Below are 25,957 nucleotides of genomic sequence, written 5' to 3' on the forward strand. Positions count from 1 at the left end.
CACATGATTCAGAGTACCAAGAGTGGGAGGATGGGTAAGATAACTGAAGACAAGATGGTTGGAATCTGTGCACAAGAGAGAGAAGATTTCTGTGGAAGACTTCCCAGGCCGAATTAATATCAGGGGTGGTAGATATAGGAGACCAGTCCTGATGTGTGATGGCTGCTTGCAGTCCCTGCCTGTTTGCCTGCATGAACTGCCAGACTCACCGGCACTGAGGCTGTTCTCTGCGAATGGCCAGAGAGATGTTGACCTTTACAAGAACATGATCAGATGAGCCAATTGGGGCAGAAAGCGATCAAGATACATTGATGGGGAAGTTGGTTGTCACCAAATCCATAAGGGAAGATTTGTCATTGCGAGGGAACCAGGTGGGAAAATTCACAGATCGAGTCAGTCCCATGTCGTCACAGAAGTCCTTTGCAGAAATGCCATGTCTGGTGAGGAACCTACACCCAGCCAATTAGCATGGTGACAATTGACATCACCACATATGAGGAAGAGAGAGTTGGTAAGAGTGATTCAAAGTTGATCCATGTCGTCTGAGAGAGAGTTGTACATGGAGTCTTCACTGTTGTGAGGATGGTATGACACACAGAGAAACATGAGGTGGGAGTGGAGGGGAAGTCCTGAGGTATGTGGGATTCTGTCCACCTTTATCAAAATATGACAGACAACACTTGATAGACAAAGGATTATTTATTTTGTATGTATGGAGAGAAAGGTTTGTCCTCAGGCAAGCAGATCTCTAAATTCTACTCAAACTGCATCAAATATACGAGCAACAGTACCCGCCCTACAGGCGGGGCTTCAATTGGGAAGTCCAAATGAAAAAGTAAAATATCAGAAATTGAAGGCTTTTTTATTTTAAACGATTCATATAAACATCCGTTGAATCATATCACACGCAAATCATCAAAATCTAAACAGTGCATGGCTAAACAGTACATGGACGATCACGTACCACGTACGTCTCGTGTCTCGCTCGCTCTCATGTTGTCCCGATAATGATCCTTCCACAGGTTCACCGACGGAAACCTTGTTACGACTTTTACTTCCTCTAGACAGTCAAGTTCGCTCATATTTTCGGCGCACCGGCACGAGCCGAGAACGGCCCGTGCAGGGGCTGATCCGAGGATCTCATCAAACCGTCCGATCGGTAGTGGCGACGGGCGGTGTGTACAAAGGGCAGGGACTTAATCAACGTGAGCTGATGACTCGCGCTTACTGGGAATTCCTCGTTCGTGGGACACTGTCTCAAGCCCCAGTCCCCATCACGGATGGGGCTCAGCGGTTTATCCGAACCTGACGGCGAAGGGCAAGGTACACGCTGGCCCGTCCAGTGTAGCGCGCATGTGGCCCCGGACATCAACAAACAACAACATGCATTTTAAGGCCATTTTCCCTGCTGGAGCGGGGGTTAGCCTTGCGGTCCCCATGACAATCTTCTCCATTTTGCCCTATTTTCTGCATCTCCCCTTTTTAACCCCCTTTCCCCCAGACATCGAAGGGCATTAAACATTAAACGTTCATTAAAGGATTACGAAACGAAAAACATTACGAAATTACGTTCACACCATCACGTCAAACACTACCGTGAACACATACATCGTCACAACATCGTCACAATGAGAACATCGTCACAATGAACGTTATGCGAACGCGAATGTTATGCGGGAGTCCAAACCTGAGAATGCTAGAGACCAAAGCTGAAATTGGGAAAACTAAATAGCCTATTTTACTCCTATGGATCCCAGGATTACCCACACAAAATATCTTTGCGATCGGTTCAGCAGTTTTTACGGTACCTTCGAACAGACAGACGGACATTTGGTGAATTATAATAAGATATACAAATTGTTTTACTACAGCCTGGATTAATAAATCTGTCAGGTTGGAACGGAGGCCCCAAATGTTGAAGTCCACACAGAGGGAGACGTGTTGCTAACAGGACAAAGGGATGTGGAAATGTGGAAAGGAGTAAGGAAAGGGTGCGGGGAAGCCAGGAAGAGGGAGGGGGGAAGGGGTGATGTAGAGAGGTGGCAAAGCTGGGAATGGAAGGAATGGAGGGGAAGCTAAGAGGGGGAAGGACAAGATGGAAGTTGACAGGGGGTAGGACGACGGCGAGCAGATGGGTCGGGGGAGGATGGTACTGTCATGGAGGGGTTTTAATATCATGAATGGACATGAAGGGGAGATTTGATCTTATATCTGAGAGACTGAGGGTTTTCATCTACTGCTGGGACAGAAGAAGCAGCATGTACAGAGTAAAATGACTGGGTCTGAAAATGACTGATGATTTGAGATTATGTCATTGGAGAAAAGAGGATTTTATGTGAGCTGCGATGATAGATTCCATGATTTTGTTTATAATTGGAGCAAGCTAACAGGCCTGTAGTTAAGAGAGTTCGTTTTTGCACCATGTTTGTGTATTGCAAAGATGTTGACTAATGTCCAGGCAAACGGAAACTGACCCAGAAGAATGATCGAGTGAACAGAGCAGAAAGAGGACAAATGCTGTCTGCGTCTGTCCCAGATTCAGATTCAGGGCTTCCCAGAAATCTCTCCACCTTTTCAGGTGAGAAAGATAAACACTGTGTAGGAGCAGTTGGGTATCAGAAAGTCGGGTAGGTTTAGAGAGTGAGGGGTTGGGTACACCAGATTTAGAAGCAAACACAGAATTGAGGCATTCAATCATATTTTTGTCAAGTGCAGTGTCAGATGTGGGATAGCATACTCCAGAGACAGACTTAACAAGGGACGAACAGGTCCTTGATGAAGGAGACAGATTTAAGAGGTCAGCCTTGAGGTTGGCCAGATGTTGTGTTCTAGCTTTCCTGAGAGTGGACACACATTTGTTCCAGGCTTTGTGAAATGATCTGAGGTTACCTTTGATCTGATTTGCCTTCCAGGAAGATATGGCTCATTGTTTGAACCAACTACCCCACCACATGATTCCGTGTACCAGGGGTGAGAAGATAGGTATGGTAACTGCACATGTACATAAGGGAAAGCAAACCTGTGTGGAAGTTTTTCCAGGCAGTAATAATTTCAGGAGAGATGGAAATGAAGGGCCAGTCTTAACATGAGAAGGCAGATTGCAGGCCCTGCCTGTCAGGTTGAGTGAACACTGACTCTACGGTGCTCACAATAGCCAAAGAGATGTTGACTGTCACAAGCACATGATCAAATCGTCATCATCATTCACATGCAGCACAAGACTGTGGGGTCGCATTACTGGCTGAGGGAGTGGCTTTGCCTCTGATGCAATGCCCTGTGCTGATTTGGGCAAGGATTTGGAACTTAGCCATGGTGCTAGCGATAGCGCGCTTCTCTTCGCGAAGGACACCATGGAACTTTAACGTCCACCAACGAATGCTGACCGATGGGACACCCGTTCAATGCCCATCCGAGTCTCGGCCCACACATTGATTAAACACTGGGATGAGTTTACAGATGGGTCAGGATTCAAACCCAGGTTGGTCAGCCTAGAGGCGAGTTCGCATACCTCTAGGGCCTAGGCCATCCTGTCAGCCCTACCTGATGAGATGAAGCGATGTGACTCTGGTAAGTGACGTGTTTTCCTCCAAGTTCAGAAGCTGTGTTTGTCTGAAGTCAAGTCCGGTGTTGTCCTATGTTGGATGTGTTGGCTGCCTATTTGCGTGCAACTTGTGTTGCACTCTCCCTCCCAGAAGGCCAGTGCAATCATAATATAAGGCTGAGTTACCACCATCAACAAAGAATTACGCCATTTCTTCACATTCTTCCTGATTCAACTGTGAGCTTATCATACATGGGAACGGAATTTGATCAGAGATCTATCATGTCCGACTGTTTGTGTTTGTCCATTTGTCATGAGACTTCCGACTTCCGGTCCCTCGATCGACGAGGCTTGCTTCGATCTCTCCACGGCATCAAAGTTTGAGTGTTTTCCAGTTCGTGTCTTTGTCAAATTTCCGCTGGGTATTTTGTTGTGTATGTGTTATTGTGTGTTTCTATTTGGTTTTGTAGTTGTTGCAAATTTGTGTGTAATTAGTCGTTTTTTTACATCAAATATACGAGTCCCCCCCCCCCCCCCCCGTCAGTGTTTTGTGAATATGGGTTCTTTCCTTCATAGTATTTGCTTGTTTCTTTGATTTTCTTTTCTCCCCCCTACCTCTCACGAACATCTTACCCTTTGTCCAGCGTTTTGAAAAGAGAACAAACAAGTAAACAAAAAAATATATAAAAAATTCTATATTAATTCTTTCTCTCCTCCCGGACACGTGCTTGTTCGCTCTCCTCCTCGTCTCGACTTGTACCCCGCCCCCTATATCTCGTTTTTCTTCCACCTCTGCTCCTGCTTTCTCAAATCCACGTCCTCACTTAGAGACTTTTCCCAGATTATTTTTCATGGTTTTGTTTAAATATTATTTATTGTTTAAAATGAAACATTGAACATTTTAAACAAACAGATTGTTTTAAAAAATGTTTAAACCGCAGCCGTGATGCTGACGCCGCCCTCCCCCCCCCCCCCCCGCCCCCCAGAATTTCCATGTTTTAAACGTTTCCCAGTGTATACCCTGGATTATAATAGGTACACCGTATCCCTGCGTGTACTAAGAGACGACTAAGAGGGTTGGCGTCAGGAAGGGCATCCGGCCATAAAAACATTGCCTCAAAAAGAGAACCATGACAATTACAACTACATCTGGGCAGGGTACAGCCCGAAGTGGAGATCGGTTTCTGAGGTTTGGGACATGGAATGTAGGGACAATGACAGGGAGATAAGGAGAAGTGGTGGAAGTATTGGTCAGAAGAAGAGTGGACATATGTTGTGTGCAAGAGACGAGATGGAAGGGAAGTGGTGTGAGAATGGTGAAGGGTAGGCAGGGACAGAAATACAAGTTTAGGTGGCAAGGGTGCCTGGAGGGCATGAATGGTGTTGGTGTCCTGTTTTCTGAGGAGTCTGTAGACAGTGTGGTGAGTGTGACTAGAGTGAGTGATAGGTTGATGATGGTGAAAATGATGATTGGAAAGCTCTTGGTGAACGTCATCTCGGGATATGCTACGCAGGTTGGTCGAAGCGATGAAGACAAGGACAAGTTCTGGTGTGCGATAGAGAAGCTGATGGAAAACGTGGAAGATGAGGAAGTTGTTGTGGTAGGAGGAGACCTAAATGGACATGTGTGAAGGAGTATGGATGGTTTTGACGGAGTTCATGGGGGTTACGGATATGGTGTGAGAAATGTAGAAGGTGAAAGGATTTTGGAGTTTGCTGATGGAGCTGATTTGTTGATTTGTAATACTCAGTTCCAGAAAGAGGATAATAAGCTTGTTACATACACGTCAGGTGGGTCGACGACAACCGTTGACTACCTGGTGGTGCGTAGGCAAGATAGGGGGCACCTCCGGGACACAAAGGCGATCCCGGGGGAGGCAGCTGTTTCACAGCACCACTTGGTTGTCTGCGACATAAGGGGTGAAAGGTGCGAGGAGAGCTCGGCGGGTGAAGTACCAACCGAGAATGAAGGTGTGGAGGTTGAAAGAGGTGACAGTAAGGGAGGCATTAAAAGAGAGCCTGAGTAGGGTCGAGGATGATGTGGTTGAGCTTGAAAGTGGTTGGATGTCAATGAAAGCTAGTCTGTTGGGAGCCGTTGGTGAGGTATGTGGATGGACAAAAGGACCACCGAGGCACTCGGAAACATGGTGGTGGGATGATGAAGTTGGAAAGAGGATTGACGAGAAGAGGAAGAAGTTCAAGGAGTGGCAGAAGGCAAAGGGTACGGGAGCAGAAACAGCAGAGCATGAAAGTTATAAGGCAGCCAGGAAGGCTGCAAAGAAAGAGGTAGCAAAGGCGCAGGAGGCACGAAGGAAAATGTTTGGAGAACGCTTGGATTCGGAAGAGGGTCAGAAAGCAGTATTCAGGATTGCAAAGCAGATAGCGAAAGAGAGGAGTGATGTGATGGGGTGAGTTGCTTGAAGGATGAAGTGGGACAAATCGTTGTCGACCCAGATGGAATTAAAGGAAGATGGAAAAGATAGATGGAAATGCTGTTGAATACAGATAATGAATGGGATGGCAACATAGAGAGTAACCCAGTTTTAGGACCGACAGAGAAGATAACTGAGAAGGAAGTTGAGGAAGCGATAAAAGCAATGAAGGGTAGAAAAGCGGGAGGGCTGACGGGAGTTGTGGGAGATATGTTGAAGGCAGCAGGAAGTTGGGGTGTGAAGAGAATGACATAGATCTGTAATCTGGTGGTGAAAGAAGGCCACATTCCAGTGGTTTGGGAACTGAGTACCCTCATCCCTCTATACAAGGGGAAAGGTGACCCTCTGGAGTGTGGCTCGTACCGAGCGATAAAGTTATCGGAGCATGGAATGAAGGTATTGGAAAGGGTGTTGGAGAGGGGGATAAGGAAGAAAGTGAAAGTCGGCGAAATGCAGTTTGGATGAAGAGGAACGACAGACGCTCTTTTCATTGTGAGGCAGTTGCAGGAGAATTACATGGAGAAGAAGAAGAAGTTGTTTCTTGGGTTTGTTGATCTGGAGAAAGCATTCGATAGGGTTCCACGCAAAGTATTGACATGGGCATTGAGGAAGTTAGGAGTGGAGGAATGGTTGATCAGAGTAGTGATGGCAATGTACAAAAGAGCGCGCACAGCTGTAAGGACGAAGGACGGGAACAGTGGTGAGTTTGAGGTGAAGGTGGGAGTGCATCAGGGGTCGGTACTAAGTCCACTACTATTTGTAGCTGTGATGGAAGTGCTGGCTCAGAACGTAAAGGAGTGTTTACCGTGGGAGTTGTGGTATGCAGATGATCTGGTGTTGATTGCGGAAAGTATGGATGGACTGAAGGAGAAGATGAACATGTGGAAGGAATGTATGGAGACAAAAGGTCTGAAGGTGAATATCGGAAAGAGGAAGGTGATGGCAAGTGGTAAAGCATGTGGTGTGGTGGAAAGAACTGGGAAGTGGCCATGTGCTGTGTGCAGGAAGGGTGTCGGAGTGAACTCCATTCAATGTACAATGTGCGCTGACTGGGTTCATCAAAAATGTAGTGGTCTGAGAGGGTCATTAACCAGTGTCGCCGCTACATTCAAATGTAAGGTGTGCACAGAGGGAGCTGCAGATGGAGGAAATGTTGAGTTGGATCTTGGAGACGGCATGAAGCTGGAAGGTGTGAAAACATTTTGCTACCGAGGAGACATGCTGAATGGAGAAGGTGGATCAGACTCGGCAACAGTTGCTAGCATTACAGATGTAGATGTGCATGGAAGAAGTTTCGGGAACTCAGTGGCGTGCAGACGAGGAGGGGAGTGTGGTTGAAGCTGAAGGCAAAGTTGTCTGCTGCATGTGTGAGAAGTGTTATGATTTATGGGAGCAAGACATGGGTAATGAACGTAGAGCAGCAACGAAGGCTGGAAAGGGTGGAAATGCGAATGGTTCGGTGGATGTGTGGAGTATCGTTGAGAGAGAGGAAGACAAATGATGAATTGCGAAAGATGATGGGAATAGAGCCTGTGATGGATGCTGTGAAGAGGAACAGGTTGAGATGGTTTGGTCATGTGTTGAGGAAGGATGAAAGTGACTGGTTGAGAAGAGTGATGGAAATGAATGTAGAAGGAAGTAGAGGACGGGGAAGACCGAGAAAGACTTGGCTAAAGATGGTGGAAGAAGAAATGCGGGCAAGGGGGTTAACAAGGAGAGATGCAGAAAATAGGGCAAAATGGAGAAGATTGTCACGGGGACCGCAAGGCTAACCCCCGCTCTAGGAGGGAAAATGGCCTTTAAAATGCATGTTGTTGTTTTGTTGTATCTATCATGTATGGCAGTTGTATAAAGGATGTTCTTCATTTCGGAACAATGAAGGATTGATGGTACAAGGGGACCTGGAAGATGGGGTTTAGTGCTTGGGATGTGTGGAGGGACAGCCGCGTCTCGGCATGTGGTTTCTTTGGTGAACGAAACCTCTGAAATCCTGCAGTTGTTTATTTTTGGACAAAGAACATAAGATCAAAATCATTTCAAAGATGGCTGGACGTGTTTTTATGTGTGGTGGGTTTCCGTGTATGGTCACCTTAGTGCGGTGGCTAAGGCACACAATTTTTGTGGTGTTGACAACCTGGCGGACATCATGAATACATATGAATACACATCACTGGGCCTTAGGCCCTGTCTAGGAGAACTTCAGGCTTTACTGGGCGAGAATATGAGACAATTACATTGAGAAATACGACATGTGAGCATTTGAGTAGAGGAAATAAACAAGGCAGGAAAGGTGGCCTCCTTTTCCATTGTTGAGAGAGAAGTGCAGCTTATCAAACATTTAATGGCTGGGACAGAATCAAAATTGATGATCAGAGATCAGGCCGTTTGACGAAAAGGAAAGATTTGGTGTCGGCCGTGATGATCGATTACATGACTTTGCTCATCGTTGGAAGTAAACTGACTCACCTGTACTTGAGATTATGTTTTTGGTACTTCAGAACACAGATGCTGACAACAACTGGGCACGTCACCGAGGCACAGTCAAGACTGACAGATACAGTGTATACAAAGATGGAAGGTGGTGAAGAAGAGTGATCGGTTGGTACACGAGCTTCGGATACAATCAGCCAGTTCAGACATTTTGTCCGATCACAAACACTCTCGACTTTGTTGTTAGTGAGGAAACACATTATCACATTGAATAGTTCCCCAATGGCCATTCATATCCCTCATCGTTTACCATTCATATTATATACAAAAGCCATTGCTAAAACAAATGCGTAACGCGCTGCACAAACCTTCATAGAATCCGTCCTCATCCATTTCCCCATACACGTACAAGTATTCCCCAGCTGTGAGAGGTAGCTCGGCTTCTGGATGCTCATTGGGACCTTCAAACGGGTTGTAGCTGGTGGTAGGAGAAATGCCAGAGGTCACAATGATTACCCATTTACAAGGATGACTGTTTTTATTGTGATTTAAACTTCATGCAGACACGTCAACCAAAGTTTTAAAGATGTTTCAGAATACATTACAAAGAAGCACTCAAATAAAAGTGCTTATCGACTTGGAAATAGCCAATCCAGGAAGAACAAAATGTCTTCAATATATGAAAGCCAATCCAATGTACCCAAGCACATATCACGAGCTTACCTATATCTAGCAACAAACACCTGGAGTTTCCCACGGTGTCGCAGCATGAGGCCCCAGCTGAGAGACACAGGGTCTGGATCAAGATCTTCGGCCTCGCTTGCTGTGTCACCCTGTAGAAATTAAATATTCCTTGAACCAGAGCCCTAAAAAGGGGGATATCAGGATCATGCAAGGTGACAAAGGTTCCCCCATGTGGATCGATACGATATACCCCGAGGTATGTTGTGGGGTATGAAACTTGTCAAGAATGAGCAGCTTTTACCTGGGGTGACGTGACAAGATGGCAGCCCGTCGAACTTTTATGACGTCATTTCACAAATCTTATAATGATACCCCGTGCACGGAGCAGAAAGCAGGGTAAAGCAATTGATTCACTGTCTGTCTGCTGGTGTATTTGTATGATCGAGGAACCCTAAAATGATGATATATCGTATGATCGAGGAACTACTTCATTTCAACCGAATGATATATTTTGAACACTGTGGACACAGAAATCAGAACATTCATCGGAACTCGAACCCTGTTGTTTGCAGCACTTGGGCTCTGAATTTGCCAATTCAGACAGGAAGCTTACTGTTTTTAGAGACATAAATAACAGGCACGAAATAGAACGGCACTTTTTGGCTGCATCTGAAACAAAATCGAATCGGCTTGTTCTTGTCATCTATCCAACTCATGCACCAACATTTCTCAAAACTCCTCCACAACCTTTTGAGATATCATGATATATATATCGTTTTTGGCCCCATATCTCAATGGTGAAGATTTCCCCGGTGTGTACCCTGGTTTAGAATAGGTACACCGTATCCCTCCATGTCGTAAGAGGCGACTAAGAGGGTTGGCGTCAGGAAGGGCATCCGGCCATAAAAACATTGCCTCAAAAAGAGAACCATGACAATTACAACTACATATGGGCAGCGTACAGCCCGAAGTGGAGATCGGTTTCTGAGGTTTGGGACATGGAATGTAGGGACAATGACAGGGAGATCAGGAGAAGTGGTGGAAGTATTGGTCAGAAGAAGAGTGGACATATGTTGTGTGCAAGAGACGAGATGGAAGGGAAGTGGTGTGAGAATGGTGAAGGGTAGGCAGGGACAGAAATACAGGTTTGTGTGGCAAGGGTGCCCGGAGGGCGTGAATGGTGTTGGTGTCCTGTTTTCTGAGGACTTTGTAGACAGTGTGGTGAGTGTGACTAGAGTGAGTGAAAGGTTGATGATGGTGAAAATGATGATTGGAAAGCTCTTGGTGAACGTCATCTCGGGATATGCTCCGCAGGTCGGTCGGAGCGATGAAGAGAAGGACAAGTTCTGGTCTGCAATAGAAAGGCTGATGGAAAACGTGAAAGATGAGGAAGTTGTTGTGGTAGGAGGAGACCTAAATGGACATGTGGGAAGGAGTATGGACGGTTTTGAAGGAGTTCATGGGGGTTACGGATATGGTGTGAGAAATGGAGAAGGTGAAAGGATTTTGGAGTTTGCTGATGGAGCTGATTTGTTGATTTGTAATACTCAGTTCCAGAAAGAGGATAATAAGCTTGTTACAATGTTACATACACGTCATGGGGGGTCGACGACAACCGTTGACTACCTGATGGTGCGTAGGCGAGATCGGGGGCACGTCCAGGACACAAAGGTGATCCCGGGGGAGGAGGCTGTTTCACAGCACCACTTGGTTGTCTGTGACAAAAGGGTAAAAGGTGCGAGGAAAGCTCGGCGGGTGAAGTAGCAACCGAGAATGAAGATGTGGAGGTTGAAAGAGGTGACAGTGAGGGAGGCATTAAAAGAGAGGTTGAGTATGGTAGAGGATGATGTGGTTGAGCTTGAAAGTGTTTGGATGTCAATGGTCTGTTGGGAGCCGTTGGTGAGGTATGTGGATGGACAAAAGGACCACCGAGGCACTCGGAAACATGGTGGTGGGATGATGAAGTTGGAAAGAGGATTGACAAGAAGAGGAAGAAGTTCAAGGAGTGGCAGAAGGCGAAGGGTACGGGGGCAGAAAAGGCAGAGCATGAAAGTTATAAGGCAGTGTTAAAGAACTTTGTTTTGACCTCTTGGACGCATCTCAGCCAAAAACTCTATAAGACTCACTCAAGTTATATATAAATTTATTAATCTCTTGCAACGAACAGGTTCACGAAGATATAGTTATACATTACAATCAACCACATGACGCGACGTCCAGCTCTCTCTCGCTCCTGCTTCCTCCGAGGATTCCCCGTTCAGTTCTTCTCTCAGTTCAACTGTCCCACTCGTTCAGAGCCTCTTGGTTATAAGCAAAAAACTCCTTTGATCATAAGAGCCTTGGAATGCAGAGTTCAACCAGGCAAATAGTCCCCCAGATATAGACGCCCCGAGGCATCTGTTTCCCGTCCATAGAGCCATATTTGGCTCTATGAGACCGGTGCCTATCGAGGGAGGTCACTTCCTCATGACCTAGGAGAAGGAATTGCCCAGCGGCATTTCTGCCCTGGTCCTCTCTCCAAAAAAGGTTACACAGTCTGTCCCTAAACTATACCCCCCTGACAAATGCCTCCATCTCATGGCTCAAATGAGCACTGAGCCTGGTATTTCTCCATAAATGGAACAAAGGCTATTTTGACAGGAACAGATGGTGTCTTTAATCATCTTGGCTCCCAAGTTTTACCAGACTGCACCGTAAAACACTTCTTTACACAATATCACATTCTGTAATAACTATCATATGTAATAATTATAACAGCTGTCAGTATATGTGAATATTTATTCCACAGCAGCCAAGAAGGCTGCAAAGAAAGAGGTAGCAAAGGCGCAGGAGGCATGGAGGAAAATGTTCGGAAAACGCTTGGATTCGGAACAGGGTCAGAGAGCGGTATTCAGAATTGCAAAGCAGATAGCGAAAGAGGTGTGATGTGATGGGGGTGAGTTGCTTGAAGGATGAAGTGGGACAAATCGTTGTGGACCCAGATGGAATTAAAGGAAGATGGAAGAGATATATGGAAATGCTGTTGAATGCAGAGAATGAATGGGATGGCAACATCGAGAGGAACCAAGTTTTAGGACCGGCAGAGAAGATAACTGAGAAGGAAGTTGAGGAAGCGATAAAAGTAATGAAGAGTAGAAAAGCGGAAGGGCCGACGGGGGTTGTGGGAGACATGTAGAAGGCAGCAGGAAGTTGGGGTGTGAAGAGAATGACAGAGATCTGTAATCTGGTGGTGAAAGAAGGCCGCATTCCAGTGGATTGGGAACTGAGTACCCTCGTCCCTCTATACAAGGGGCAAGGTGACCCTTTGGACTGTGGCTCGTATTGAGCGATAAAGTTATTGGAGCATGGAATGAAGGTATTGGAAAGGGTGTTGGAGAGGAGGATAAGGAAGAAAGTGAAGAATAACGAAATGCAGTTTGGATTTATGCCAGGAAGAGGAATGACAGAGGTGCTTTTTATTGTAAGGCAGTTGCACGAGAAGTACATGGAGAAGAGAAAGAAGTTGTTTCTTGGGTTTGTTGATCTGGAGAAAGCATTCGATAAGGTTCCACATGAAGTAGTGACATGGGCATTGAGGAAGTTACGAGTTGAGGAATGGTTGGTCAGAGCAGTGATGGCAATGTACGAGAGAGCACGCACAGCTGTAAGGACGAAGGACGGGAACAGTGGTGAGTTTAAGGTGAAGGTGGGAGTGCATCATGGGTCGGTACTAAGTCCACTACTATTTGTAGCTGTGATGGAGGTGCTGGCTCGAAACGTAAAGGAGGGTTTACCGTGGGAGTTGTTGAATGCAGATGATCTGGTGTTGATTGCAGAAAGTATGGATGGACTGAAGGAGAAGATGAACAAATGGAAGGAATGTATGGAGACAAAAGGTCTGAATGTGAATATCGGAAAGACGAAGGTGATGGCAAGTGGTAAAGCATGTGGTGAGGTGGAAATAACTGGGAAGTGTCCGTGTGCTATGTGCAAAAAGGGTGTCGGAGTGAACTCCATTCAATGTACAATGTGCGCTGAGTGGGTTCATCAAAAATGTAGTGGTCTGAGAGGGTCATTAACCAGTGTGGCAGCTACATTTAAGTGTAAGGTGTGCACAGAGGGAGCTGCAGATGGAGGAAATGTTGAGTTGGATCTTGGAGACGGCGTGAAGCTGGAAGGTGTGAAAACATTTTGCTACCGAGGAGACATGCTGAATGGAGAAGGTGGATCAGACTCGGCAACGGTTGCTAGCGTTACAGATGTAGATGTGCATGGAAGAAGTTTCGGGAACTGAGTGGCATGCAGACGAGGAGGGGAGTGTGGTTGAAGCTGAAGGGAAAGTTGTCTGCTGCATGTGTGAGAAGTGTTATGATTTATGGGAGCAAGACATGGGTAATGAACGTAGAGCAGCAACGAAGGCTGGAAAGGGTGGAAATGCGAATGGTTCGGTGGATGTGTGGAGTATCGTTGAGAGAGAGGAAGACAAATGATGAATTGCGAAAGATGATGGGAATAGAGCCTGTGATGGATGCTGTGAAGAGAAACAGGTTGAGATGGTTTGGTCATGTGTTGAGGAAGGATGAAAGTGACTGGTTGAGAAGAGTGATGGAAATGAATGTAGAAGGAAGTAGAGGACGGGGAAGACCGAGAAAGACTTGGCTAAAATGGTCGAAGAAGAAAAGCGGGCAAGGGGGTTAACAAGGGGAGATGCAGAAAATAGGGCAAAATGGAGAAGATTGTCATGGGGTCCGCAAGGCTAACCCCTGCTCTAGCAGGGAAAATGGCCTTACAATGCCTGTTGTTGTTGGTGTTGTTGTTGTTGTTGTTGGTGGTGTATCTCAATGGTGAAGATTCACTTTAAAATTAAACAAATTATCTTATTGACTGCATGAGGATCTTCATCAAACTTGAATCATTTCTTCCTTGTCAGACAACCAACCTGTCCGTCAAGTTTTGTCCGAATCTGTCAACTGTTTGAGATATCCGTATATCGTTTTTATCCCTGTCGTTCAATGGTGAACTAGAGCAATGCAACTGTCGCCAAAATGCCTCCGCATAGTCCATGCCCGTGACAATAAGTAGATGCCATTCACTCTCCTAAAAATAAACAAATTTGATTTAGATCTATTCAGCCGTTTTGAAGTATCACATTTTTACCACAGGACAGGTTACACATCGATTGGTGAAGCTTTTGCGGAGAAAGGATTTTTTTAAATATCGGCTTTCAAGCTAATATGGCTGCCAAACCACCTGAATTCAATTGTTTCTAAAAATGTAATATCATGTATAATTATGACAAATACATTTGTGCATTATATGAATGATCGTTTTAAGATTTGAGTTTAAGATAATTTGTGCATTATGATTGTTTGAATTATGATTGGTGTAAACCATGACAAAACAGCAACTCAGGTGCAGTCATTTATCTATATATCTACACATCTGGGCAGTGTCTGTTTTTACTGAACCACTCCATGAAACCTTTTGTTTCCGTGGTTGTGAAGTGTTTTTAATAACGTGGTGGTGGTTTTGAATCACGTGTGGATGAGGTATTTTGAATTATGTGGTGGTGAGGTGTTTTGAATTACATGGTGGTAAGGTGTTTTGAATTATGTGGTGGTGAGGTGTTTTAAATTATGTGGTGGTGAGGTGTTTTGAATTACGTGGTAGTGAGGTGTTTTGATTTACATGGTGGTGAGGTGTTATAAAATTATGTGGTGGTGAGGTGTTTTGAATTACGTGGTGGTGAGGTGTTTTGAATTACATGGTGGTAAGGTGTTTTGAATTACGTGGTGGTGAATGGTGAGGTGTTTTAAATTATGTGGTGGTGAGGTGTTTTGAATTACGTGGTGGTGAGGTGTTTGAATTATGTGGTGGTGAGGTGTTTAAAAATTTTTTTTTTTTTTTGGGAATTGAATTTTATATATTTTTTCAACCTAAATCTTCAAACTAAATTGCTTATAAAAATGTAATATCACAAACACTACAAATAAATTTGTGCAAAACAATAGTTTGTATTATGATTGGTGTAAATCATGACAACACAGCAACTCAGGTACAGTCATTATCCTCAGTTAAAATAAGCCCGTTCCTCAGTAACGACACGTGGTGAGGCTCGTGTCGTGAGCTGAGCCAAGCTGGTATATATATATATATATATATATATATATATATATATATATATATATATATATATACATATATATATATATATACATACATATATATATATATATATATATATATACATACATATATATATACATATATATATATACATATATATATATATATACATACATATATATATACATATATATATATACATATATATATATACATACATATATATATATATATATATATATATATATATATATATATACACCACATATATATATATATACACCACATATATATATATATACACCACATATATATATATATATATATATATGTCAGGTCGCAGATTTGTTACTGCTTAATGCTCTGTTATAGATGTCGTTTGACTAATATGTTATGTTATAAATGCTGTTTAAAAATGCTATTTCATAAGTTAATAAAAGGTTTTCGCTTTGTTATAGGTTAAAATGAGAAAATACTCGCTTCATCTGTGCTGAACAGATGGCCTCGTTGTATACGTGCGCCCCTTGAAGGCTAGATAAGCCTAGTTGTAAACTCTCTCCCTTCTCCGCAGACGGCGCCTCGAGCCGCGGGCAGGAGAGCGGATTATATGCGTGTGGAATGTGAAACTTTACGTAGGATGCTTGGATCGTAGACATAAACCTTTTGATAAACTGTTAAAACATTAACTATATTTTGTATAATCACAGTGACGCTTGAGTTACGATAAATATGCTCTGAATTTAAGTTTAAAGGAGAAATGTGAACTGGAAGGTACATTCAACACCTGGAACTCATCAGAACGCCCTCATATACTTTATGGTCTTATCAGGACCAAGAATGCAATCCCCCTTCAGTGAGTTATATTTTCTGTCACCTCGGAGCCTTGAAACCACATCTGGTCCGGATCCTGACGGTGCGTGCTTCACTCCCCCAAGATGAAAGGACGGATGACGGTGGGGGCTTGGCCCACTGGGGAGGAACCTCTGCCAGTTCCTTTGTCCTCTCGGAGATTCCCTGATAAAGCGTGTCCCTATATAACTGAACTGTGAATCAATGTGTTTTCAGGAAGGTGGACATGGCATGACGGTCATTCGTGCTGTAGACGTCTCCGTTTCCTCCAGATCTGTATTAATTGGTATTTAATAAAGTTCGTCATTCTCAATCTGTTGGTGAACTTCTGTTACGATCAAGGAGTTTGTTCCCGACATATATATATATATATATATAGATATATATATATATATATATATAATATATATATATATACAGACTTGGCATTTAATATGGAATATTATTTTTGTGGGGGTGAACTTACTTTTCAAGATGACTTAGAACCAAAAGTTCATTGGAATTATGTTGAAATTATTCGAGATTTTGTTAATGTGACCTTTAAAAGAAACAAAAACCACATGACATTTCGAAGCAAATAAATTGATCCTTGAAAGTGATGTAAACTGATATCGAACTCAATTCATGGACAGTACTGTGTTAAACTTCTGTGCGTTTTCCAGAAGTATCTCTTTATTTTGCACATTAGACCAAAAAAATTCAACAAAAACAAAAGCTAAATTATGACTGGGATTACGGACAGTAAAATTACAGTTCAGTACTTCGGGTAACCCCCACGAGCATTCAGGAGAGCACGTACACGCCGAGGCATGCTGTTCACGAGATTTGCCAAGGTTTGGACAGGAATCGCTTGCCATGCAGTTACAATAGCCTGCTGCAATTCAAACACAGAGGTCGGCTGCTGGTCCAAGTTGTCGATTTGACGCGTTAATTCTGCCCACAAGTTCTCTATCGGATTCATATCCGGGGACATGGCAGGCCACTCCATATGCTCCACACCACGGTCAGCAAGAAAGTGTTGGATCATGCGAGCACGATGAGGCCGTGCATTGTCATCTTGGAAGACAAAGTTTCCTCGAAAGGCTGCACGAGCAAATGGAAGCAATGTTTCTTCCAGAATGACCCTGTACTTGAACTGGTTCAGGTTTCCATTCAGAACAACCAGGTCAGTTTTGCCCCCTGCATGAAAAGCAGCCCAAACGGTCACCCCACCACCTCCAGCTTGGACTCTTGGCACTATACAATCTTCGTCGTGGGCTTCATGCACTTGTTTGCGCACTCGGACGTGGCCATCTTGACGATAGACCAGAAATCTAGACTCGTCACTGAAGGTCACGTGATTCCAGTGTCCTGGCTGCCATTGACGGTGCTCTCTGGCCCACTGCAATCGACGCTGGCTGTCTTGTCTGGTCAGGCATGGCTTTCTCAGGGGACGCCTGGCACGATGGCCTGCTTGAACCAGTTGTTGGTTGACTAGCCTTCTGGATACAGGCACATTTGTCAGTTGCTGCCACTCAGCCCTAAGCCGATTAGCTGACTTGGTACGGCCATTGCAGACTAACCGGTGCAGCTGGCGATCATCTCTCCTTGTGGTTCTGTGTGGACGTCCTGGCCTCGGTATTGGAGTAGGGACACCCCTCTGAGCATTTCGTTTCAGGATCTTTGACACCTGACCTTGAGTGATGCCATACTGCCGAGCAATAGCACGCTGTTTCATGCCAGAATTTCGTAAAGCCACCACTCCATGACAAACAGCATTGTCAAGTTGACGGACCATCTCCAGAGGAAGCGGCAATAACTTTTGGAGACGTGCAGCAGTTGTTTTCCACTAATACAGAACGCAACAACCCTTATATACCCTATTGCGAAGCCAATCGTCAAATGTACCTGTCCTTACATTTTGTCACGCCACCTGTGATATAATCCTGTTATTGACTTCTTGCTGCGAAAGACAATCAGTGACATGGTTCTTTCAACAAAGACATCACCAAAGGGTAAAATAAACTCACCAGATTGATATACTGAGTTCAGAAAGTAAACCCAAGTCAAGAAAAAAAAAAAATTCCATATTAAATGCCAAGACTGTATATATATATATATATATATATATATATATATATATATATATATATATATATATATATATATATATATATATATATATATATATATATATATATATATATATACATACACACACACACACACACACACACACACACGAGAAAAAGTAAGTACACCCCATGTAAAGTTTTGACTTTTTCAACATATTTCAACATGCAGCTAATTGATCTTCATTTCAACAATATGAATCGATAAAGGAGATATAATATAACAAATATCATGAAACATTTACATTTTGTAGTCCATTGTATAATTTAAATAAACATAAATTCAAATTTCGCATGTGGAAAAAGTAAGTACACCCTTGGCTCCAATAGGTGGTATTGCCCCCTTTGGCAGAAACAACCTCAAGTAGGCGTTCCTTATAACTGTCTACCAGTCTCTAACATCGACTGGGAGAAATTTTTGCCCACTCCTCCATGCAGAATTCTTTCAGCTGTGCGATGTTTGAGGGGTTTCTTGCATGCACAGCTCATTTCAAATCCCCCCACAACGTCTCGATGGGATTTAGATCCGGGCTTTAACTTGGCCATTCCAGAACCCTCCATTTCTTTCTTTTCAGCCATTCCTTGGTGGATTTACTGGTATGTTTAGGGTCATTGTCATGTTGCAAGGTCCACCTTCGGTTGAGCTTCAACTTTCCGAGAGATGGCCTCACATTATCCTCAAGCACCCTCTGGTACAATGTAGAATTCATAGTGGATTCTATGATGGTGAGCTGCCCAGGCCCTGATGCAGTATAGCTGCCCCAAACCATAATATTTCCACCACCATGCTTTACAGTTGGTATCAGGTTCTTGTGGTCAAATGCTGTCTTTGGTTTTCGCCAAACATGTCTTCTGGTACTGTGGCCAAATAGCTCTACCTTTGACTCATCTGTCCAGAGCACATTGATCCAGAAGTGCTGGTCTTTGCTGAGGCCCTAGGTGTTCATTGGCAAACTTTAGTCTTGCCCTGATGTTCTTTCTGGACAACAAAGGTTTCCTCCTGGCACACCTCACATGTAGATCAAATTTGTGCAGCCTCTTTCTAATGGTAGACTCGTGCACTTTGACATCAACAGTGGCAAGAGCTACCTGCAGGTCCCGTGATGACATTCTGGGGTTCTTAGAGACTTCTTTCAGCATCTTGCGGTCTGCTCTCGGGGCTGAACTTGGTGGGGCGGCCAGGCCTGAACAGGTTGGCAGTTGTTTGGATTCTTCTCCACTTGTAGATGATCTTCCAGACAGTCGAATGATTGATTTCAAATTGTTTGGAGATCTTTTTAAATCCCTTCCCAGACTCGGAGGCATCTATAACCTTCTTTCTGAAGGCCTCAGAGAGGTCTTTTGATCTAGGCACGGTGACGCCGCACACTTCAACAACAAAGAGCAAACCAAACTAAATGTCTGAGGTTTAAATAAGACAGGTTCCTCCAAGATCCTCTCTAACGATGTTCTAATCATTTGCATCTGAGCTGATGCACCTGATTCTAATTTTAGGTATTTGAAGTAGTGATAAATGTAGGGGTGTACTTACTTTTTCCACATGTGAAATTTGCATTTTTGTTTATTTAAATTATGCAATGGACTACAAAATGTAAATGTTTCATCATATTTGTTATATTATATCACCTTTATCTCTCAATATTGTTGAAATGAAGATCAAATAGCTGTATGTTGAAATATGTTGAAAAAGTCAAAACTTTACATGGGGTGTACTTACTTTTTCACGTGACTGTATATATATATAGACAGTCGTGGGAGCCTGGTGTTGGCTTAGCGGTTCGGGTGCAGGCTTGGGAGCCTCGGATCCCGAGTTCCCGGTCGATCGCTGAATTAATGCCAGGGGGGATGACTCAGCCTGTCATCCTTCCGAGGTCGGCAAATTGAGTACCAGCTTGCTGGGATGAATGATCCCCGGTGTGTACTCCGATTTAGAATAGGTACACCATATCCCTGCGCATCGTCAGAGGCGACTAAGGGTTGGCGTCAGGAAGGGCATCCAGCCATAAAAACATTGCCTCATACAGGGAACCATGATTGTCATGGGGCCCGCAAGGCCAACCCCCGCTCTAGCGGGGAAAAATGGCCTTAAAACGATTATTCATCTTCATTCGTTCATTATGGAATGTCCCTTCTTTTCTTTAGTTTGCCACATAGCACATACCATGTAAAGGGGCCTTTTATATGCCCCTGGCACTTCACCCAATAATTTACATAGATATCTTCTTAATATTTTTACTATTCATATTGTATTTTACAATTCCTATTTGGTGTATTTTTATGGTGTTTTTGGTGTGTTTTATCTTAAAGAAAACTTGTTTTAATCTGGTAACTAACTAACTCCCTGTGTTAGCATATGTCTGACTAGCTGTTTTAATCTATTGATAAGTTCAGTGCTGTGTGTGGTTGCTCTCACAGCCCTAATTATTACCTTTGCCACCGAAGGTGGATGGAGGTTATGTTTTCAACCCTGTCTGTCTGTTTGTTATTTGTAAAATCGAAGGTTTTTCAAGTATATTTGTTTGTTGACTTTGTTATTTTGTCTGTCTCTTTCTTTGTCACTCACCTACAGGTCAAAATTCTAAACCAATCGTCATGAAACTTTACCAAGTTGAAGAGGTTGTCACAACAGAGAGGTCTATTGAATTTGAAGTCAATGGTCAACGGTCATCTTCAGGTCAAACTTCTATAATCATCAATTTTAATCCAATTAACCTGAAAATTTAAGAGCAATTGCATTGTACACCACAGAATTGGAAAACCAACTATTTTTCAGGTAAAAAGGTCAAAGGTCAACTCAAGGTCAAACTTCGAAAATCATCAATTTTCATCTGAAAAATTGTCAATTTTCATCCTTTTAACTTGCAAATTAAACAGCAAATGCATAGTGCATCACTGAATTGGGAAAGCAAGGACGAAATGTATTGCTATGTGACAAGGGCGAAATGATTACATTTTGGTGAAGATCCGGCTCCAGATCTGGATCTGAGAATTTTAAAGTGATTCTTCACCATTGAGAGATAGGGCAAAAAACGATATATAGCATGACATCTCAAAAAGCTGTGGATGACTTTTTACAAAACTTGGTGGATGAGTTGGGTAGGTGACAATGTAAGAGATTTCATTGTAATCCCTATCCTGATGGTGGCAGCAGCGTCACACTGTGACCCATTTCCAGTCTGGCATCTGGTTGTCTGGCTTTGAAAAAAACTGTTGACAAAATCCCATGTTTGACCTTGCAAAACATTCTTTCCCGATGAAACTTAGCCTGCCTGTCAACTCTGTACAACTTCTCTTTGAGGCGGCAGTCTGTGGCATTGGGGAGGGATGAACTTGGGAGACGTTTTGAGTTCTTTGATTTTTGAGAAAAGTATATTAAGCCAGCTACGGGTTGTGGCTCGCTGAGATGTTGGTGCCGGCTGTGTAAGAACCATGATGTTATACCAAGTGGTGTTAATGGCCTAAACGCCACGTCTCCCATGCATGTATTCTTATCCATAATAAACCTCTGGTACACTGTCCGAGTTTAATAAGGTGCTTATTCCTGGGGGAAAGGATTAAAACCCACGACAGAAAACAAGCCGATTAGATTTTGATTCAGGTCCGAATCCAGATCCGACCTGTTATAGCCTGGTGGAGCTTTGCTCTCCACCATGTGCTGTTCGAGTTGCTTTTGTAGCAGTATGTAATGTTTACCGTAGTAACCATGTTAGGTTGGGCCTTGTGAAGGTATGCAAATATACAAGAGCAAAATATACATGCCTGATTTGGCATTGTTACATTGAATCATTTATGATGTTTCTTTGTAACATGTTGTGGTGTTTATAAATTTTGAACAAAATTTGATCAGACAGGTTTGTATCAATTTCAGGTTTGTTCAACTAAGTTTTTGAGATATTGTCTTTGAAGATAGACAAACAGACTTAAGTGAGCAACCAAGCACCACATTGCTGCAGAGATATAGTCACGTGAAAAAGTAAGTACATCCCGTGTAAATTTTTGACTTTTTCAAGATATTTCAACATACAGCTATTTGATCTTCATTTCAACAATATTGATAGATAAAGGTGATATAATATAACAAATATCATGAAACATTTACATTTTGTAGTCCATTGTATAATTGAAATAAACATAAATGCAAATTTCGCATGTGGAAAAAGTAAGTACACCCCTACATTTATCACCACTTCAAATACCTAAAATTAGAATCAGGTGCACCACCAGCTCAGGTGCAAATGTTTAGAACATCGTTAGAGAGGATCTTGGAGGAATCTGTCTTTTTTAAACCTCGGATATTTCGTTTGTTTGCTCTTTGTTGTTGAAGTGTGCGGCGTCACCGTGCCTAGATCAAAAGACCTCTCTGAGGCCTTCAGAAAGAAGGTTATAGATGCCTCCGAGTCTGGGAAGGGATTTAAAAAGATCTCCAAACAATTTGAAATCAATCATTCGACTGTCCGGAAGATCATCTACAAGTGGAGAAGATTCCAAACAACTGCCAACTTGTTCAGGCCAGGCCGCCCCCGCAAGTTCAGCCGGAGGGCAGACCGCAAGATGCTGAAAGAAGTCTCTAAGAACCACAGAATGTCATCACGGGACCTACAGGTAGCTCTTGCCACTGTTGATGTCAAAGTGCACGAGTCTACCATTAGAAAGAGGCTGCACAAATTTGATCTACATGGGAGGTGTGCCAGGAGGAAATCTTTGCTGTCCAGAAAGAACATCAGGGCAAGACTAAAGTTTGCCAATGAACCTAGGCAAAGACCAGCACTTCTGGAGCAATGTGCTCTGGACAGATGAGTCAAAGGTAGAGCTATTTGGCCACAGTACCTGAAGACATGTTTGGCAAAAACCAAAGACAGAATTTGACCACAAGTACCTGATACCAACGATAAAGCATGGTGGTGGAAATATTATGGTTTGGGGCAGCTTTGCTGCATCAGGGCCTGGGCAGCTCACCATCATAGAATCCACTATGAATTCTTCATTGTACCAGAGGGTGCTTGAGGATAATGTGCGGCCATCTGTCGGAAAGTTGAAGCTCAACCGAAGGTGGACCTTGCAACATGACAATGACCCTAAACATACCAGTAAATCCACCAAGGAATGGCTGAAAAGAAAGAAATGGAGGGTTCTGGAATGGCCAAGTCAAAGCCCGGATCTAAATCCCATCTAGATGTTGTGGGGGGATTTGAAACGAGCTGTGCATGCAAGAAACCCCTCAAACGTCGCACAGCTGAAAGAATTCTGCATGAAGGAGTGGGCAAAAATTTCTCCCAGTCGATGTCAGAGACTGGTAGACAGTTATAAGAAACGCCTTCTTGAGGTTGTTTCTGCCAAAGGGGGCAATACCACCTATTAGAGCCAAGGGTGTACTTACTTTTTCCACATGCGAAATTTGCATTTATGTTTATTTAAATTATACAATGGACTACAAAATGTAAATGTTTCATGATATTTGTGATATTATATCACCTTTATCTCTCAATATTGTTGAAATGAAGATCAAATAGCTGTATGTTGAAATATGTTGAAGAAGTCAAAACTTTACATGGGGTGTACTTACTTTTTCACATGACTGTATGTCCTTGATACATAGCAAGGAAGACAGTGATCAGGCAGACAGTAAAGAGTGTTATAGAAAGTTAAAGGGTTCGACAGGACCTCTGTGGGAAGTGATCGGTGTGGGCTGCTCTGGCCAGAGCGAGAGCGGCTGGGGCTCCGGGTAGAAAATCGATCTGAGCGCTCGCTCAAACCTTCTGTTCCTAGAAAGAGAACAAACATGAATTTGCACTTCATATATAAAATAAGCATACATACTATAGACTGGAAATGCAATGATGAAAAATCAACATAAATTATGCCACAAAGATTTAATAAAACAGGCATTTTAAGGCCATTTTCCCTGCCAGAACGGGGGTTAGCCTTGCGAGCCCCATGACAATCTTCTCCATTTTACCCTATTTTCTGCATCTCCCCTTGTCAACCCCCTTGCCCGCATTTCTTCTTTCACCACCTTTAGCCAAATCTTTCTCGGTCTTCCCCGTCCTCTACTTCCTTCTACATTCATTTCCATCACTCTTCTCAACCAGTCACTTTCATCCTTCCTCAACACATGACCAAACCATCTCAAACTGTTTCTCTTCACAGCCTCCATCACAGGCTCTATTCCCATCATCTTTCGCAATTCATCATTTGTCTTCCTCTCTCTCAACGATACTCCGCACATCCACCGAACCATTCACATTTCCACCCTTTACAGCCTTCGTTGCTGCTCTACATTCATTACCTATGTCTCGCTCCCATAAATCATAACACTTCTCACACATGCAGAATACACCTTTCCCTTCAGCTTCAACGACACTCCCCTCCTCGTCAGCACGCCACTCAGTTCCCGAAACTTCTTTCATGCACATCTCACTCTACAAACCGTTGCCGAGTCTGATCCACCTTCTCCATTCAGCATGTCTCCGAGGTAGCAAAATGTTTTCACACCTTTCAGATTCACGCCGTCTCCAAGATCCAACTCAACATTTCCTCCATCTGCAGCTCCCTCTGTGCACACCTTACACTGCCACACTGGTTAATGACCCTCTCAGACCACGACATTTTTGATGAACCCACTCAGCGCACATTGTACATTGAATGGAGTTCACTCCGACACCCTTCCTACACACAGCACACGGCCACTTCCCAGTTCTTTCCACCTCTCCACATGCTTTACCACTTGCCATCACCTTCGTTTTTCTGATATTCACCTTCAGACCTTTTGTCTCTATACATTCCTTCCACTTGTTCATCTTCTCCTTCAGTCCATCCGTAGTTTCCGCAATCAACACCAGATCATCTGCATACAACAACTCCCACAGTAAACCCTCCTTCACATTCCGAGCCAGCACCTCCATCACAGCTACACATAGTAGTGGACTTAGTACCGACCCCTGATGCACTTCCACCTTCACCTCAAACTCACCACTGTTCCCATCCATCGTCCTTACAGCTGTGCGTGCTCTCTCTCGTACATTGCCATCACGACTCTGATCAACCATTCCTCCACTCATAACTTCCTCAATGCCCATGTCACTACTTTGCATGGAACTCTATCGAATGCTTTCTCCAGATCAACAAACCCAAGAAACAACTTCTTCTTCTTCTCCATGTACTTCTCCTGCAACTGCCTTACAATAAAAAGTGCGTCTGTTGTTCATCTTCCTGGCATAAATCCAAACTACACTTCGTCGATCTTCACTTTCTTCCTTATCCTCCGTTCTAACATTCTGTCCAATACCTTCATTCCATGCTCCAATAACTTTATCGCTCGATACGAGCCACAGTCCAGAGGGTCACCTTTCCCCTTGTATAGAGCGACAAGGGTACTCAGTTCCCAAGCCACTGGAATGCGGCCTTTTTTCACCACCAGATTACAGATCTCTGTCATTCTCTTCACTCTCCAACTTCCCGCTGCCTTCAACATATCTGCCACAACTCCTCCTTTTCCACTCTTCATTGCTTTTATCGCTTCCTCAACTTCCTTCTCAGTTATCTTCTCTGCCAGTCCTAAAACTGGGTTACTCTCGATGTTGCCGTCCCATTCATTCTCTGCATCCAACAGCATTTCCATATATCTCTTCCATCTTCCTTTAATTCCATCTGGGTCCACAACGATTTGTCCCACTTCATCCTTCAAGTAACTCACCCCCATCACATCACACCTCTCTTTCGCTATCTGCTTTGCAATCCTGAATACCACTCTCTGACCCTCTTCCGAATCCAAGCGTTCTCCGAACATTTTCCGACATGCCTCCTAC

General features: G+C 43.6%; 1 protein-coding gene across 12 annotated transcripts in view; it reads right to left on the reverse strand.

Annotated features, from left to right (window-relative positions):
• Window positions 1-25,957, reverse strand: part of RIMBP2 (RIMS binding protein 2) — a 716,511-nt gene that overhangs the window by 473,657 nt on the left and 216,897 nt on the right. For all 12 annotated transcript variants that reach the window (XM_068119472.2, XM_068119471.2, XM_068119470.2 and 9 more), the window contains 3 exons: window positions 23,814-23,914; window positions 9,127-9,236; window positions 8,772-8,881 (listed from right to left, as the gene is read on the reverse strand). In XM_068119472.2, coding sequence (XP_067975573.2) covers window positions 8,772-8,881; window positions 9,127-9,236; window positions 23,814-23,914 — 321 coding nt within the window. The remainder of the gene's footprint in view (window positions 1-8,771; window positions 8,882-9,126; window positions 9,237-23,813; window positions 23,915-25,957) is intronic.

The sequence above is a fragment of the Myxine glutinosa genome, chromosome 6 (genome assembly GCF_964187855.1).
Source record: "Myxine glutinosa chromosome 6, kmMyxGlut1.1, whole genome shotgun sequence".
Lineage (NCBI taxonomy): Eukaryota > Metazoa > Chordata > Myxini > Myxiniformes > Myxinidae > Myxine > Myxine glutinosa.